Source organism: Chanodichthys erythropterus, chromosome 3 (genome assembly GCF_024489055.1).
Source record: "Chanodichthys erythropterus isolate Z2021 chromosome 3, ASM2448905v1, whole genome shotgun sequence".
NCBI lineage: Eukaryota > Metazoa > Chordata > Actinopteri > Cypriniformes > Xenocyprididae > Chanodichthys > Chanodichthys erythropterus.
Window position 1 is genome coordinate 36,270,396 of NC_090223.1, and position 12,987 is coordinate 36,283,382.

Genomic DNA, 12,987 nt, shown 5'->3' on the forward strand with positions numbered 1-12,987 from the left:
TCAAAACAGACACCAATCTTCCCATGAGTGGACGTCCCAGCAAATTCACCCCAAGATCAGACCATATAATGCTCAGAGAAATTGCAGACAACCCAAAAACTACACCTCAGACTCTACAGGCCTCAGTTAATATGTTAAATGATAAAGTTCAAGACAGTACAATTAGAAAAAGACAGGACAAGTATGGCATGTTTGGAAGGGTTGACAGGAGAAAGCCTCTTCTCTCTAAAAAAACATGGCAGCATGGCTTTGGTTTGCTTCTGAACAAACCACAAGACTTCTGGAACAAAGTCCTTTGGACAGATGAGACCAAACTGGAGATGTTTAGCCATAATGCACAGTGCCAAGTTTGGTGAAAACTAAACACAACATACCAGAACAAACACCTCATACCAAAAGTCAAGCATGCTGGTGGAGGGGTGATAATTTTGGGCTTGTTTTGTAGAAATGGGCCCTGAGCATCTCACAGTCATAGAGTCGACCATGAACTCCTCTGTATAACAAAGTTTTCTAGAGTGAAATATGAGGCCTTCCATCCGACAGCTAAGTCTTGGCCAAAACTGGGTCATGCAACTGGACAATGATCTGAAGATCACCAGCAAATCTACAACAGAATGGCTGAAAAAAAATGGCCCAGTCAAGTCCAGACCTCATCCTGACTGTGGCGAGAGCTGTGCATTAACAAATGCCCAGAAACCTCAATAAACTGAAGAAACGTTGTAAATAAGAGTGGGCCAAAATTCCTCCAGAATGACGTGAGAGACTGATAAAGTCATATAGAAAGTGATTACTTTAAGTTATTGCAGCTACAAGTGGATCTACAGGCAATTGAAACATAGGGTGTCCTTTGTCACCCATGGTTTTTCCATCTTGGCTTTATTTTTGCTAAATAAATAATGACATGTTGTGATATGTCATGTGTTGCTGTTCACTTGACGTTTTATTTAGCTAATTTTAAGACCTGCCAAAGCACTAGATCAATGGAATTCAATAGGGTGTCCTAACTTTTTCACATGACTGTACTTCATCAAGCACATCTGTTTAGTCTCCAGACGATGAGGCCACCCAGCAGTACTCCGCTGATGAAGAGGACCCCAGAGGAGAGGGAGATGAGGCTGGATGAGGAACCAAAATCTCGCTCAAAGGAGTAATGAGCCAAGGAAGAGATACTATTGATCTGAAGGTATTCAAAAGAGTTAATCAATAACTTTTACAGATGTGTCTTATCAATGCTGCGTTAAAGGGATAGTTCACCCAAAAATGAAAATCTTCTTTCGGACAAACACAATCAGAGATATATTTAAAAAATATCCTTAGTCCTCCAAGGTTTATAATGGTTGTGAATGGTTTTGAAGGCAAAAATAATGCATCCATCCATAAAAAAAAAGCAATCCATATGTCTCTAGGGGGATAATAAAGGTCTTCTGAAGCAATGCATTTTTGTAAGAAAAATATCCATATTTAAAACTTTAGAAATTGAAATAACTAGCTTCCGGTGGACGACCGTAAGCAGAATGTGCAAGTCGATTTGCGGCGGAAGAGTATACTTTGACCTGACGTACAACGTAATGACAAATGCGGAGGTGCAGAGGATAGATCAAAACAAATCACCTGCGTACGGTCGTCCACCGGAAGCTAGTTATTTCAATTTATCAAATTTTTAAAAAATTTCTTACAAAAACTCATCGCTTTACTTGCAGAAGGCCTTTATTAACCCCCTAGAGTCATATGGATTACTTTTTTTTATGGATGGATGCATTATTTTTGTCTTCAAAACGCAGCCCCCTCATTCACAACCATTATAAACTTTGGAGGACTAAGGATATTTTTAAATATATCTCTGATTGTGTTGTTCTGAAAGACAGGATGGCTTGAGGGTGAGTAAATCATGGGATAATTTTCATTTTTGGGTGAACTATCCCTTTAGTACAAGTGTTGTCATGTTTAGCAAATCGTACCCATCCTCCTCTATTGCAGATCCAGTTCAGTAAGTTGTCCTTGAAGTAATCCAGTGTCCAAGACACAATTCCTGAGACATAATCAGCAAGAATCTGTTTACGTGAAACAAAAAAATAACAGCTGATCACAAAGCTTGAGCACTTTTGGCACAGAAACACACAAATGACGGTATAGGTAAAGAAAGCACTGCATAGACCTACCTTTGCAATTGATTTTCCAACAACACAGATCAGAGTAACAATTTTCCCCCAGGTGATGTCATCAACAAACACTTTGTCTACAAGCCTCTGGAAACTCTGTCTGTTCGCCACTCGTGTAAACCCATCGACCATGCTAAAATTAAATACATAACTGATAAAAAACAAACCTGCTCTTTCATTTATTCTAGAAGCCCATTTTGCGCTTCCATTGAAAATAATAATTTAAAAAAAAATTTAGTTGCGATTTTCATTGGTGACTTTATATTTCGAAAGTACCACTTTAGTTAAAGGATTAGTTCACTTTCAAATTAAATTTTCCTGATAATTTACTCACCCCCTGTCATCCAAGATGTTCATGTCCTTCTTTCTTCAGTTGAAAAGAAATTAAAGTTTTTGATGAAAACATTCCAGGATTTTTCTCCTTATAGTGGACTTCAATGGAGCCAAAACGGTTGAAGGTCAAAATGACAGTTTCAGTGCAGCTTCAAATGGCTTTAAACGATACCAGATGAGGAATAAGGGTCTTATCTAGTGAATAGGGGTGTAACGGTTCACAAAATTCATGGTTCGGTTCGATACGATACACTGGTGTCACGGTTCGGTTCGGTACGGTTCGGTACGTTTTATCACAACTATGCAGTGTTTTCAGCCACATAACGTTCTTTAACGTTAATTCTTTTAAGATTTCAGACATTTATATACACATAAGCACCATTAAAACAATATATTTAGAATTTATAAAATGCACACTGATGTCAGACATCAGTGGAAGGAGCAATAACAATCCATTCATGTACAATTTGCCGATATTTATTCATATCAGACACACATAATGGGCCTAAGTAACTACAATGTTTACTCTATTATTCTTCCAGTTCACCAGCCACTTACTTGCATATATTTCGGACGAAAATGATGAATTCACCTGCTGTAAATCCGACTGACAGGACTCTGTGAACTGCAGCGCAAACTAAGATGGCGGCGCCTATCTCGCGTTATAGATCAAGATAAAGATCATTTATAAAGGCTTTTAAACGACAAAACACACTCACTTACACATATTTGAGGATCGGAATATCAGATAGTTGATAACATGGTAAGCAAGTTTGTGAATATTTTAAATAAACAAGGAAAAACAAAATAATAGCGATCCATCTGTCATACAGTGTTATTGTTGCTGCGCTCAGCGCTAGTGACACGCACGATGCGTCGCTATGGAAACATAAAGAGCCTTCAGCGCGTACTGAGTGAGCGAGCGCCTGCCTGAGTAGCCACATGTAATGTTAAATCAGACGCTCCAGACGCCCCAGACGCGTTCGGTTTGAACGCAGCATAACATAAACGTATAAGTTGGTGTTTTTTTTTTCTTCGGGGGTGTCAGGGGCATTGCCTGTTACGTCGTTTGGGTTATTGGGCTACCTTGTTGAACGCATAACATTACATTTCACAAATTTTTTTATTTTCCAAATGTAATTAATTAGTCCAACGAACCGTTCGGTACATAATGCTTACCGCGTAAGCGAACGGTTCGATACGAATACGTGTATCGTTACACCCCTAGTGAAACCACCCCTCATTTTTGAAAAAAAAAATACAACTGTATATGCTTTATATAAACAAATGATCGCCTTCCAAGTGGTTCCACCAAAACCGCACTTTCGTATTCTTCAAAAAGCTTACGCTGTATGTCCTACGCCTTCCCTGTTCTACTTACAGAAAAAATGGAACTGGTGCTGCGTTCGTTCTGTAAGTAGAATAGGGAAGGTGTAGGACATACAGCGTAAGCTTTTTGAAGAATACGAAAGTGCGGTTTTGGTGGAACCACTTGGAAGGCGATCATTTGTTTATATAAAGCATACATTTACATTTTTTTTTTAAATGACCGATCGTTTCTCTAGATATTCCTCGTCTGGTATCGTTTAAAGCCCTTTGAAGCTGCTCTGAAACTGTAATTTTGACCTTCAACTGTCTGGAGGTCATTGAAGTCCACTATAAGGAGAAAAATCCTGGAATGTTTTTATCAAAAACCTTCATTTCTTTTCGACTGAAGAAAGAAGAACATGAACATCTTGGATGACATTGGGGTGAGTAAATTATCAGGAAAATTTAATTTGAAAGTGAACTAATACTTTAGCAACTAATTTCCAACAACTTTATTTCTTAAACTATCTCACATTAATTCTAATATTTTTTTAAAAAAATTGACTTCCATAATTATTACATACAATTATATTCTCGTATACCAAAAAAGACCTTTCGATACTAACTCATTGAATTTTGGCTCCCGATCGAGAGAGTCCCCGATGTCTCTGATGAGTTCAGCCATCTGATCCAGGAGCTGCTCCTTCTCATCACTCATTGGCTGATGTTCAGGAAGAGAAGGTGCGCCACATGTGCCCGCCTTCTGTACCTGGTCTTTCACTGATCTGAAAACATGAATATGCAAGCATCGTTGATTTGAATGAAAACGAAACTAGGCTACCTGATAATGTGATATCATCAGGCAACCTGATACTTTATTCAATGCTTAAAATGAATTCCATTAAAAATGCCACAACGAATAGGCCTACATATGATTCTAGGTAGGTTAAGTATTTGTAATATTTTCATTATTAAACTCTTTAAATATTCATTTTAAATATATAGCTACAAGTATGCTATTTATTTATAGGCTATTTATAAAGTTATATGCTCAATATTAAACAAAAAGGTCGATATAGTCTACAAGCCAGTATGAAATGTATGTATGTGAAACTTACCGAAGAACGAGATTGTTTGAAAACACGTAATCTAAAAGATACAAAAGTAAATGTAACTGGGTTTCATATTAGCTCACGTTAATAAATAAACAAAAGCCGGTTTGTTAACGTCTGAATACCTGATGCCATGAGCGTTTCTTTTTCCTATCTTCCTCTTTGGTCCTGTACGGTTGGTTTACTAAACATAACGCAAACTTCGTTTAGTACGTCTTTTTGTCTTAATCACTGTTAGAAAATTGTCGCCAGTTCCTCATCTTCACTGCTAGCGTCACACTGTGCTAAAGTGAAAATAAAAGCGAAACAAGTGCTGTTTTCTACATTTCCTTTTATATTTCATCCTCAAACTACTCCATTCACAAGACAACAATGTAGCTCAGAAAAATGTGCGTAGCATATATGGGGTTAATACACCCAATTAGTTATCAATCACATCCCTCTGTTAAGGCAAAATCACGTAGTTCTCTCTCTCTCTCTTTCTCTCTGTGTGTGTGTGCGTGTTTTCGACATATCAGGACACAAATTTGTATAATGGCATGGGTATGTCATAGGTATTACAAGGAGAGGATGACTTATGAGGACATTACCCCATGTCCCCATTTTTCAAAAGGCTTATAAACCATACAGAATGAGTTTTTGTGAGAAATTAAAAATGTGAAAGAAACTTGAGACACATTTTCAATATATATGTCCCTCATGTTATGTTGCTGGTCAATTTGACCCCTTTTGATTTTTGGGTTGACCTAAATGCCGGTTAACCTATGTTTTTTTTCTCGACATTTTTGTGACTTTTTCTCATTTAGGGTCATGAACATGCTGATATGTTTTTTTACATATTCACACAAAATTACCGTTACGTTTGTGATGTTCGTGGGTCAATTTGACCTGCATATTTTAATGTTCTAGGGCAACTGTACAGACCCAAAATAATACAATTTTTTTATTATTATTTTTTATGTTTGTTTTTAACTATCCTTGTGAAAAATAGCTTTCCCCACTTATTTCAATACTGAAAATATTTTGTCAGCCACATATGGCATATGGCTATCTATACTATCTAACCTATGTTGCTTTTCTTGAAATTTTGTGACTTTTTCTCATTTAGGGTCATGAACATGCATGCAAAGTTTCAACACACTGATGTGTTGTGAAATGTGCCTACAGAAATTTTATACAATCTGACTGTTCGTGGGTCAATTTGACCCATATAGACAGCCATTCAAAAGCAACTACAGACCCAAAATATAAAACACTACTGTGTTGTTTGTCAGAGCTTTTCAACTCTAGTACTGGGGCCCGTTTCAATAAGGAGGTTCAACCAACTCGGAGTTAAAACTTGAACTCTGAGATGGGGAAACTTTGAAAGTTTTCTGTTTCAGAACAGCTGAATTCAGTTCGGTCGACTCTGAGTTAAGCGCATGCACTATGACTATGAAAAGCCATCATTAATGGAGCTTCGATATTACGATTCACCATGGCAACAGCACGTGACAAAAGGACATCTGCATACTTCTGAGTCAATGCAAGTTTAATTCTTATCACTGTTATAATATCAAAGGTGAAAGGTATTTGTAGAATGGTAAGTTATTGAACTAATATTTATTTTCATGGTATCCCACATGCAAAAAAAGAAGAAGAGAAAAATAATGCAGGATGCAATAATAAGAGTGTAAATGATTTTATCATTATTCAACACTCGTTAGGCAACTTACTTCCACTTTTAGAAAATTTTCTCCTTTTTTATTAAAAATAAATGCCTTTCTGATGTGATATGTGATGGGAAAAGGGAGAAAAGCGAGCTCGGCAATAAGTGGATTTGAACCCAGTCAATCACATCACAAATTAATTCTCCGCACCCAACATACTAATGCCTACACCACTGCAGCCACAAGAACATGTGTCAATTTTAACCTGGTCTGACATTGGTGGGTGGAGCTACTGTAAATTTGCACTTAGTAATACCCAGGTGAAAGAAATGTATACTTAAGTGCATTGAAAAAAATACTTAAATGCAAGCAAGTACATTTGTAGTACATTCTTTATTTTGGTGCTAAATAAAAGTGTCAAAGTTATACACTATAAATACACTAATTCAATGTATATCTGCACTTCAGTAGTACTTCACTGCACTTGGAAAAGTATACTAAATACCACTACTACTTAAATTGATTTTTAGTGCAATGAAATAAAGTATACTACCACAAAAATAAACATTATACATGTGTATAAATGTACATTTATAGGTGTATGAAAGATGGGTCAAGTGTACTACAAGTGGTAACTAAATACATTTCTTTAATAGAGAGATAGTATGTTAAAAGCACATTTTAGTTCAAATTCATGGTGTCTCAAAATAGCACAGTTGAGTACACTTAAGATTATCTAGCTTTTAAGTAGCTTTTAGTATATTAAGTACAAAATAAGTGCACAAAAATAGAGCACTTTAAGTACATTATGGAAGTGTATAAGTGTACTAAAATAAAGTGTTTTTTATGGAACTTTTTTTTCCACCTAAGTAGACACTCCCGACACTTTCCGTTTGCATTAAGATTATTTTTATTACCACTCTGGCAGATATTGATAATTTTACTTAAGTAAAATGCACTTAATTTAGATCCCCCAGGAAACAAGACTAAATATCTTATATAATTTTCTTATATAGAATATCCATCTTGATTTAAGAATTTTTAGATATTTGTACTTGAAATAAGATGAAAAATACTAAAAAGCATTTTTGCAGTGTGAATGAATGAGTTAACTATTTAAACATCACTTGCACTTTAAAAAAGGGGAGGAGACCGAAGGAAACTCTGGGTTCATCGAAGAAAACCTGCTCCCGACCAGGTTAGGTTCACAGAGTAAGTTACCATGGTAACTGAGTATAAGTTACCTCTCTTTCAGAAACAGGCTTGACTTAACCTGCTTTCTCTGATTTGACATCCCATTCTGAAACAGAAAACCCAGAGTTTCCCTCATTTCAGGGTTAACATAGTTTTCACTTAACCTCCTTTCTGAAACAGGCCCCTGAAGTGCTAGTGTCTTGCTGAATTTTACAACTTTTTATTTTCAAAGTTTGTGAAAATATAAAGTCGTTTTACATGTTAATTGTCTTTCCCACTTTTTGAACATAGACTTGAAAATGACTTTTCCGACTCAAATTGTTAAAAATCTTGAATACTTCAGAGCACAGACTTAAGTTTGGTATCTTTTTGAAGGCGAGATGTTACAGATTATTGTAGAAGTAAAAAAAAAAAAAAAAAAAAAGTTATAGAAGTTTACTTTTATGACAATTTAAAATATAAAAATATATTTTTTTTATATTTTATATAAAATATGTATTTTAAAAAACATGTTAAACTGTAAAACTTAAAGAAAATAAAAGTTCTGTGATAAATTTTAGGTTGATATCTCAAAAGAACTTTGTTAGATTTTTTTTTGTGCACAGTACCAAACTTTTTCACTAGATGACATCCAGACTCTACCGGTGACTACATAATGGCTCTTCGACTTCTATATGGTTTGTGTGATTTGAACCATATATTTCCATAATTTTCATAATATTTATGAAGTAGACTTCCTATTCAGAAGAAGTTTGGGCTGTTATGTTAATATTTGATTTGAATTCAATCTCTAAAACACATATAAAAAAACATACAGAAAGAATCGGCATTATAGTTTGGCACCACATCACAAAAGAAGAATCTATCGCTATTTATCTATTGCTCTGTCATTTCTTTTGAAAATCAGTCACCAAATATGAAAACTAGAGTATGAAAGCTTTCAAATGATAGTTTGTGAAGATTACTTTAGGTTTAGACTAAGATATTATAAATGTGTAATCGCAAATGAGGGGGCAGTCTTAAAAATAGCGATTAAAAACATTTTTATAAATCATAAACCATTTATAAATTAGACCATAACTAGTGTACACAAAAATCGAGAATGTTAAAATTACGTTAGGTTCCTGTGACGGGTGGGTTTAGGTATAGTGTAGGGAAGAGCCATATATAGTGACTTATAGTCAAGATTTTTTCAAACATTCTTTTATATGATTTTTAAGATGTTGTCTTTGTGGGGGGCCGACTAAAGGACCCCACAAAGTAATATAAAAGGATTTATTCAGTAAATGTGCTTCCATCGTAGTTTATTGAATGCACAAGTTTGTTGTGCACATTATTAGAATTTATGCGCATCTTGATGTTTCCATCCAGCGTTTTTATGCAATATCTCAAAATTCACATAAAAATTCATGGAAACATAGCTAGTGACTGAACCCTTATGTGACAGGAATACATACATTTTCAGAAATTAGGAATTTCAATCACTTTCAAAGCTCAATATTACATTGTACATGGTAGTGGACAAAATACATCATAGAAAACCACTATTGTATGTCATATGACAATTATATTTAATAAAAAACTTCGGCTCAGATCTTATCCCTGTACAATCTGTCCCGACTCTCCCTATCCTGAACAAATACCTTTCTTTAACTCAGTTAACATTACCATATTAAATGGTTTTTTTTTTTTTGTTGTTGTTTTTTTTACAAAATAGTATAAATACATATAAAATAAAGGCAGAATACAATAAAAAGGGGTAAATTACAAAATCATAATGCACATCAGTTTATGTCATTGCTGCATAGTTTCAAGTTTTTAGACATGATACTTCCATTGATGTATCTCCATTCTCTCTAGCTTTTTTGAAGTTTCGAGATGATGAAGCCACCTAACAATAAGCCACAGGTGAAGGAAAACATGGCTCCAAAATAGGAGAAATATTTTCTTAGTGAAGAACCAGAAAATTGCTCAAAGGAGAAACAGGCCAATGCAGGGATACTGTGCATCTGTATTACGGGGTACAAAAATGTGATATTGTGACCCATCTTCTAAAGATGAAGATTAAAACAAAAGTTAAATGCTTCTTTATATTCCAGTATTTGAAACAATAATGTAATAAATGTTTCTTACCCATCCTCCCACTTTGCGAATCCATTCCAACAGATTTCTCCTAAAGTAATCCAGACATAAGGTCAGAATATCTGACACAATTCTGGGTAAGTGTGCGAGGACCATCTATTGAGAGCAAAGAGGAGCTTAGATGTTACAAATTTACTATACAATTACCAACATAAAAATACACATCTACAAACAACAGATATATTAACATATTTTTTAAAAAAGACAATAGAAACATGCAGGATCTAACTGATCCAATACCTTTGCAGACAGTTTTCCGACTGAATAGAACAGCACTATAATTCTCCCCCAGTTGATCTGGCCATCTGTGAAAACCTTTTCCACAAGTTTCCAGAAACTGCTTTTATCAGCCACTTTTACTAAACCATCAATCATGCTGTGAGTTTAAAAGAACAGAAAGAGAAACCAGGTGTTTTAAAAACCGGTATAGGCAACAACACTGATGTTCAGTTAAGATAGGCAAAGATTCAAATCTCAGACTGACTCATTAAATGCTTGATCCTGATCGAGCCTATCACCAATCACTTTAATGGTCTCCGCCAACTGTTGAACAAGCATCTGGTCCTGGCTGTTGCTTATTGGTTGATCTTCAGGAAGGGCCGGTGGGGCTGCATTTCCTTCAGCTGCCACGCTCATCACCTCGTGTCTTACCACCCTGAAAGACATGTTAACTGCATGAGTCAAATGTTTAGAGGTACTATTACAGGGGAAAGCATTATGATCTCACAGAAATATCAGTTTGCTTGAAGTTACTTATAGTTTCAGTTTGCTTGAAGTTGAGTCCTAAATTACAGTTTAGACTTATTTTTTAAATAAGTGGGTCTCAAGGTCAAAATAATGAATAAAAAATGTTACAGTCAATATTATCTATATTGAATGTATTTATAAAATATAAATACTAAAAAAGTTTTTAAAAAAAATGTAATTAAAGCTGCAGTCCGTAACTTTTTTTGGTTAAAAATAATCAAAAATCAATTTTTGAGCAAGTACATTAGCAGCCAGTGTTCAAAACTATCTCATCTTGTCTCGATTCACAATGGTAAGCTTGTAATAATGTTTTATAATAAGAGGGACATGGTGGATTTCCGCAGGAAATTCGAGCATGCAGCAGTTCCTCTGTGCGTCATTACGTCACGTCCGTAAACAGAAAGTCCCGTCCAGGCTAGTCAGTTTTATTACGTGAGGATGCAGCTGGTAGCGGCACATTTATAGCCTTTTCTCACAACAGCTGAAATAATTAAACTTATCATTTTGATGGCGGATTGTAATCCAGAAAGATCCAAATGACAATCATCAGTGACAACTGGAGATTCACCGATTGTCAAAAAGCAAAAGACTTTGGACTGTTGAGTGGCTACAGACATTGAAATCTACAGGTAACGCTAATACACACTAAATACACAGTCACGCAATGCTGATTTGAGAACAAAGTATAACAGTAACAATAATTTGCACGGTTTAGCATGATCCGAGCTAATCGATCATTAGATTTAATCATCATTGGCAGCGCGATTTATTAGAAGCCTAATGCTTTTTTCCTCAGTTGGTCAAAACAAAAGTGGCAGACATGTTACTTGTTCAGAGGATATTTTCCAGTGAAAATTTTTATATTGGTCATACTTTTAAGACTTTTAAGACAGTACAATACAGTATCCACACCTTTTAAGACAGCATCCACAGTATCCACACCGGTGCTGTGACTGACAGCAAGCATTAGATTCATAACTGTTCCGCATATGACTGCAATTGCAGGTTTCAAACAAGAGATGGCGACAAAGAGGAAAAATCGCGGACAGCAGCTTTAAGAAAATATTTAATTTTGTCCCTATCAACTCTGTTACTAACCGAACAACCCCCTGAACAACAATAACTTACGACCAGCACCACATGATGTTATTTTCTTCTGTTTGCAATATTTTTATGATTTCATAATACGAGGTTGGCCAGACAAGGTCTGCCATTGAAATGATGTCAAATTGGGGAAATTGTCAATTATGTTGCCTGACAATTAAGTTGCCACGTAGAACCAATTCATGGATTATATAGTTGTCATCAGAGAGAGAGAGAGAGAGAGAGAGAGAGAGAGATAAAAAGATAAAAATGTGTGTAACAGTTCACTGTCACTTGTTTGTTTGTATGTTTTTTACATTTTAAGTAACTCTAATAATTCTAAAATGCTGCTTCTATTCTTTCAAGGTATAATTTATATCCAAATGTTGGGGTTTTGTGTAACATCTCTAAATTCAGCTGCTATAAAACAGGGATTTATAAAATACTACTTATTTAATGAATGTAACCATTAGTGGAAACATTAAGTTTATAATAAATTAAAAACGAGACAAACAAATCATAAGTTTGACACATACTTGATGAGGAGAGCTTCTCCAATCTGATCATCTGTAGATCGAAGAGAAACATTAGTAACAAACATCTAGCATCGCTTGAAGAGCACAAACACACAGTCACTTACCCTGCGAGACTTCGCAAGCCATATTAGTAAAATATAGGCTATATATATATTATTGCTGTTGTTTAGTTTTCTCAGTTAATGTTTTCGGCTGGATGAAGCTCTGGGGGAATCCCACTCTATTTCAGGACAGGACTTTTCGAAACTTTTGACTTGTGGAAATGAAGTGCCTCATTTCGAAGACTACGCCCTCCGGAGGCCTCTTTTGTCGGATACACTGCTAACGTGACTAGATGGCAAAATATGGACACCTTCCTGAGCTTTAAAAAAATATATGACTTATTATTATTTCTTTATTTTTCATCGTTTTTTAGTTTTATAAGTTGTTTACAAGCCATGCACTTAGTCTTTGTTAGTATTTTTGTGAATGATGAGTTCCTCTGTTGTCCAATAGTATGATTAGGAGGGGTTTAGTTTGACTTAGATCACAACCCGTGTTGCCATGTCCACGTACTATCAGCGTTTCTGGGATTGTTTGTTCATAAAGTTTTTCAGTGTAGTATAATCTATGCGTTTTATGTTTTCTATGGTTATCCATTTAAAAAGTCCCCAAATAGGAAAAAAAAAACTTGTTTCGCTCATTTTCACTTTTTGGGGCACTTGTTATGGCAGAACATTTTGCC

At 35.4% G+C, this 12,987-nt stretch overlaps 1 protein-coding gene across 4 annotated transcripts; it reads right to left on the reverse strand.

Moving 5' to 3' along the window:
• Positions 1 to 999: 999 nt before the first annotated feature.
• Positions 1,000 to 12,730, reverse strand: baxb (BCL2 associated X, apoptosis regulator b). 4 transcript variants are annotated; one of them, XM_067374947.1, is made up of 6 exons: positions 12,368 to 12,730; positions 12,264 to 12,294; positions 10,382 to 10,552; positions 10,138 to 10,273; positions 9,889 to 9,993; positions 1,000 to 1,177 (listed from the first exon to the last, which is right to left on the reverse strand). In XM_067374947.1, exons 1-6 carry the CDS (start codon positions 12,387 to 12,389, stop codon positions 1,028 to 1,030), a joined length of 615 nt encoding a protein of 204 aa, XP_067231048.1. In that variant the 5' UTR covers positions 12,390 to 12,730; the 3' UTR covers positions 1,000 to 1,027. The 4 variants fall into 4 exon arrangements, with proteins under 4 accessions (XP_067231048.1, XP_067231046.1, XP_067231047.1 ...); XM_067374945.1 differs by lacking the exons at positions 9,889 to 9,993; positions 10,138 to 10,273; positions 10,382 to 10,552; positions 12,264 to 12,294; positions 12,368 to 12,730 and adding exons at positions 1,959 to 2,051; positions 2,160 to 2,292; positions 4,427 to 4,585; positions 4,919 to 4,949; positions 5,038 to 5,284; XM_067374944.1 differs by lacking the exon at positions 1,000 to 1,177 and adding an exon at positions 8,411 to 9,764.
• Positions 12,731 to 12,987: the final 257 nt, after the last annotated feature.